Genomic DNA, 5561 nt, shown 5'->3' with positions numbered 1-5561 from the left:
TGAACCGATTGAAACCGAATAGTGGTATTCAGTTCTTAGTTTATGATTTATTCAGTTTTCAGTTTTTTCTGTTCCGGTCCAGTTTACCGTTTACATGCCTATATATAATGGTTAATTAGGGTTTAGATTAAAAAAAAATAATAATAACATATTAATTAGGATTTCCAAAGTTGATATCCACTTAATTGAACTGAATCATTTTTAGGGTTTATATTAGAAATGATACCAAATTGATATACTAGTATTTAGTTAACCTCTGAAAACGTATAAGTCCTGCTGGTATGCGTTTGATCCTTTTTATCGTTTCCAAAGAACATACAAAACTGGAAACACCACGGAAGAACGAGCATAATTTACACTCGAAGCGTCGTGAACTCTTCAATATTACTCGTTTGATAGGTAATCACCCTGGCCTTCTGTCGCACTAAAGTTTGCGTGCAGCTGTAATTCCACATTTCAGTTCCATGTTCGATTTTTATCAATCGTCACTTTCTTATGATTAACGATACCCTAGTTCCCTTTTCAGTCCCTGTAAATAAGACGGAATTCGATTATTCATGTGTTCCTTTTCAAACATTTGCTCAGTTTAACAGATTATAAGAATTAAATTGATGATGCTAGATGTTGTTAGGTTGCTTTTGATCTGCATCTGCATCTGGTTTTCGTGGTGGTATAAGGGCTTATGAACTTTTGATTTCCAATTGCTCATGAGATAGAGTTACTGAATGAACATAAAGTTTTATCTTCTTGAAATTGATTGAGAACTAACTAGTACCTATGCTATGTTGCTTGCATTTTCAGTTATGGATCGACTTATATTCCATCTTTTAATAGGACAATATGAAAGATCTTCCATTTAAGCTTTCTTAACAATTCTTGTTTGATAAACATTAGGTAAATTTGATTCCAATACATTCCTTTCGCAACATTGATTGTTATTCACTTATTCAACTCTCACTTCTTATTCTTATAGATCTGTTTCCAAGCTTCTAAAACAACATTAAATCAAACACCATCATGGATACAAAATCACTAGCAAAATCAAAGAGAGCACATACACAGCATCATAAGAAGCATCATCATAATCAAAAGGCAAAAGCTACCACCACCTCTACAGGAGCTTCTATCACACTCAAGCCACCAGGGAATGTAGTTAAAGAACAACCCCGCCAATCTCATTTCTCACCTTCACTCCCCTCTAATTGGGACCGATATGAAGATGAAGATGATCCCATGACCAAAAGTCAAATACATGGTCAATCTAGTCAACAAAGTGATATAGTTTTACCTAAAAGTAAAGGTGCAGACTATGCTTACTTGATTTCTGAAGCTAAATCCCAGAATTCAACAAGGTTTTCTTCAGAAATCTTTCCATCTTTTGATGATTTTGTTTCTGGTAAGCTCTTGTTTGATTCATTCAAGCTCTCCTATTAGACATGTCTCTGTGTGTGCGTGTGTAGTTTTTGCATATAAAAAATAAGCACTTTTATTTTTTATATAGAAGGTTAAATCATTTTTGTTAGATTTTGATCAGGGGAAAGACTCCTTTCTTGGTGTAAGAGGAGAAAGCTTGCTATCAACAATTCAAAATGATAGTTTCTTTGTGGATGATAAGACACCTGCAAACTACGAGGTACTTAATATACTTGATGTTATTATATTCATGGTATTATTTTATTTATACATAAATTTTAATCACCATAAAGACATTGATTCATTAAACCACAATATAATTCAACTGATAATCTCCCCTTATATGTGTAGGCTTCATTTCTATCACTCAATTTGCATGCTCTTTCGAAACAGCTTGCAAAAATAGATTTACCAAAAAGGCTTTTTATGGAACCCGATTTATTCCCTCAAGATATGGTAAGTAGCATTCTTCTTTCATTGGACTTGAATTGTATAAATGGGACAAAATTTGCAATTAGTTTAATAATTTGTTATTTTTATAATTTTTTTTTTAAGTATTCTGAAAGAGAACAGGAACTGGAACCGGAACCGGAACCATCCAAACCCACCACGAGCCACAATGGTGTGAACCCAATGGTGGACCCCACACCAAACCCAAGTGAGATTCAATCAAAATTTGAACCGAAAACAGCTGAACTTGAACTCGATATGTTGTTGGATTCTTTTGTGCATGCTAATTTGAAGGAAAAGAAAGAAAAATCAAGGAAAGAAGAAAGTGTAGCATTTGATATTGATGACCTACTTAAGGAAACGTCTACTCCGGTTGAAATTGGAATTTTATCGGAGACTTCCGGAATTGTGTCCAATCCCAAATCTGAACTGCTTGATGATTTTGATTCATGGTTGGATACAATTTGATTGTTTTTATTTTTATAGAAAAAAATATGTAGAATATGAAGAAATAACCATGGGTGTTGCATTTGGATGAGTTATCTGTCATTATGTGATTTTGGTTTGTTTTTAAATCGGGAAAAACGGACCTTGGATTTGAATCTGCATGGAACTTCGTATTGTGTTTGTTACATGAGACATAAAGGTCATTAATAATGAGGATGACTGGATGAGAAGGAAAGTGTAATTTAGTGGTATTAAACTGTTTTAGTCTCTAATGAATGTCAAATGCACCTTATTTGTCTTATGCTTAACAAAAATGTGCAGAGAAGGGTTGTGTGTTTTTTTTTTTTTTTTTTTTTTTTTTTGTCTTGATCAACATTTATATACAGATTGACTGATTTCATTATATCATTTTTTTTTTTGGCAAAAATGACTATTTTGTCTTAAATGAGGTTATTTTGGACTTTGATGGGTCATTCCGACTAGTTAAAAAAATATAATGTGTATTTTTCTATCGTTTGCTCAAAAAAACTTTTCAAAAAGTTATTTTTACTCGGTGTCTGAAATATACATTCCGATGTGTATAATATTATGGGTTTTCAACAATATGTCACGTTTTCCAATGTGCTTAATATCATGGTTTTTCAATAAAATGTCACATTTTAAGTGTGTATCATATAAAATGTCATATTTTAAGTATATACTTTCAATTTGTTATGTTTAACTTTTTGTTTAGGTTTAATAAAAAATGAAGTATTTTTTTCCCCATAATTCTAGAATTATTTATTGGATTTTAGCTTTGTTTTTGAAATTTGGAATATTTTTTTGGTCTGAAATCAGAATGTTAGTCCAGGATATATTTTTTTCATTAGGGAAAAGGACTTTCGATTTAACATAAAATAGTCTGAAATGCACCATTTTGTAAAAGTTGACAATTTTATTAAAAAAAATGAGTTATTTTCTTAAATATCACATTCAAAGTGGTTATTTACTTTTATAAATAACCCAAAAAACATTGTATGGAAGTATATTAGATACTCAATTAACCGTTCGGATTGAAGTTTGAAAAGGAGTTCAACTCTCTCCCTTTCATTTTCATTTTAACTATTTCTAGAAGAGAACAAGTAACCCTATTAATGCGTTGGTTTTGCTTATATGGCAATCAACAAAGATGTTAAATCAATGCCAAACTTTTAATCAAATAAAACCTGTCTTTTTTATTCTCTTTCTTTCTCTCTCTCTCTCTCTCTCTCTCTCTCTATATATATATATATATATATATATATATATATATATATATATATATATATATATATATATATATATATATATATATATATCAATTTTTATGAAAACTTATTTCACTTAAAATTCATTCTACATTTTCATAAGCATGCCACTTTAGATTCTACCATTAGTGGGGATGAAGTCCATGGTTAAGGGAGTTATATACATTATGTGACGTCTCATTTTCGCAACAATTTATTTACGTATTTATTATTATTAGAGGAAAATTCCAAATTATAGATTCATTATTAAGAAAACCGTTTATTCCAAAATACATTTATTGAAAATCAAAGTAATATAAGAAACACGAAATCCTTAATGTTGTTGATGAGTGTGTATAGTCCCGCCTTCGTTTTCCCATGATCACCGATAAAATTTGAAAAACATAAACAACTGGGTAAACACAAAGCTTAATGAGTTTCCCCAAAATACCAGCACACAAACATATAACAACATGCATATTGGGTCCACAACTAACAGAGTGTATTACCCCTGAGTCCTCAACATGAGTCTGGCTTGCCTACCGGCCCACAGCTCATGTCTAACTTACTCCTGAGCCCACAATATAAGTATGGTTTGCCCCTTAGGCCCACAAATTATGTATGACTTGCTCCCGATCCCACAACATAAGTCTGGCTTACCTTTCGGGCTCACAACTTATGTATGCCTTGCTCCCAGGTTTGTTGGCTTTCGCACAAAGCAGGACCGCCTCAACCCACTACCACCATATGTTAACATATAAACAATCAAGGATCAAGTATGAACATAATACAGACAAAAATCAATCATACAACTTACTACCGCCTATTAGTCCTCTCAGAACACATTATCCCGCCATCAACTAACATCCATGACATACGTAACCATAAGTAACCAAATGTGAGATAGCCAACCGAACAGATGATCCAGCTCTAGAGCCTCAACCAAACAAGGAATATGCAAGAAAGCCTAGATCAAGAGTTCTCAAGCTATCCTACATGACTACATACAATCTCTAGGGCACTCCACTAGATGATAACAAGTATACCACTACGCATATAAGGATGCATACACAGATCTAGCAGATCACTATAACACATCAACATCCTATATACCAGGATACAAATCTAACAAATCACCACAACATAACAACATCCTATATACCAGGATACATAACCTAGTGGGCCAGCATTGGTGCCTTCGACCCACATGTACAGTGAGGGAACACTCACCTAAATTGAAGAACTCTGAAACACTGCGATATAATCCCTTTTCATCACTTCTTGCACCCACAAATCCACTTACACCATAACCAAACAGAATCTTAATCAATAGCCCAACATCCTCAAGTTTGACCCAAAGTCAAACTTGGTCAAAAAGTCAACGGTCAACGAAAGTCAAAGTGCAAGGCTCCTGAGTACGCCCAACGTACTTAATTTGCGTCCAACGTACTCAACGTACGCCCAATGTACGCAACCTATTCTTACTCCTCCATTAAACACTTTATCCATTAAAGCCTTTTATCCAGAGCTCAGATCTAGACTCAAAACATCGACTTAAGTAATAAAGTTTCCACCTTTATGAATTTCCATGTCTAGAAAAGGTCCAAAAGCTAAAACCCTAACTTATTAATCCATTAAAACAACATAACTCTTTTGTGGAAGGGATAGAAGGACCAATATCATATTTTATGGTTCCTAATAGCTCCATGATGGATAAAGTTTCCAACTTTATCCATTAGGATGGTCCAAACAACCAAGATCTAGTCTTTAAGTATCAAAGGGACCAAAAGTGCATCTTTCTCAACTTAATCCATTAAGTCCAAGTCTCCAACAAATCAAAATGATGTTTAGATTGATAAAGTTTCCAACTTTATCCATAACAAGGTCACAAACTTTCAAGATCTAAACTTTATGCTAAAGTGACCAAAAGCTTATAATACTCAAAACTAGCTAGATCTAAAAAAATGCATCATCAATATTCAAGCT

General features: G+C 33.1%; 1 protein-coding gene across 2 annotated transcripts; it reads left to right on the top strand.

Annotated features, from left to right (window-relative positions):
- The first annotated feature begins 238 nt into the window (after positions 1-238).
- LOC145008269 (phosphorelay protein) lies at positions 239-2467 on the top strand. Of its 2 annotated transcripts, XM_078966896.1 has the most exons (6): positions 239-399; positions 802-894; positions 974-1396; positions 1524-1633; positions 1765-1869; positions 1969-2467. In XM_078966896.1, the coding sequence occupies exons 3-6, from the start codon at positions 1018-1020 to the stop codon at positions 2329-2331; spliced, it is 957 nt and encodes a 318-aa protein (XP_078823022.1). In that variant the 5' UTR covers positions 239-399; positions 802-894; positions 974-1017; the 3' UTR covers positions 2332-2467. The 2 variants fall into 2 exon arrangements, with proteins under 2 accessions (XP_078823022.1, XP_078823021.1); XM_078966895.1 differs by lacking the exon at positions 802-894.
- Positions 2468-5561: the final 3094 nt, after the last annotated feature.

This window comes from Lactuca saligna, chromosome 8, assembly GCF_052625555.1.
Source record: "Lactuca saligna cultivar CGN05327 chromosome 8, ASM5262555v1, whole genome shotgun sequence".
NCBI lineage: Eukaryota > Viridiplantae > Streptophyta > Magnoliopsida > Asterales > Asteraceae > Lactuca > Lactuca saligna.
The sequence above is the reverse complement of the archived record's forward strand: the minus strand, read 5'-3'. Positions and strand labels throughout refer to the sequence as shown.

Coding starts and splice junctions, on each gene's coding strand:
- LOC145008269 (XM_078966895.1), top strand. CDS start 1,018: ATGGATACAAAATCACTAGCAAAATCAAAGAGAGCACATACACAGCAT. Junction 1,397..1,523: donor TTTTGATGATTTTGTTTCTG/GTAAGCTCTTGT, acceptor CATTTTTGTTAG/ATTTTGATCAGGGGAAAGAC. Junction 1,634..1,764: donor AGACACCTGCAAACTACGAG/GTACTTAATATA, acceptor TTATATGTGTAG/GCTTCATTTCTATCACTCAA.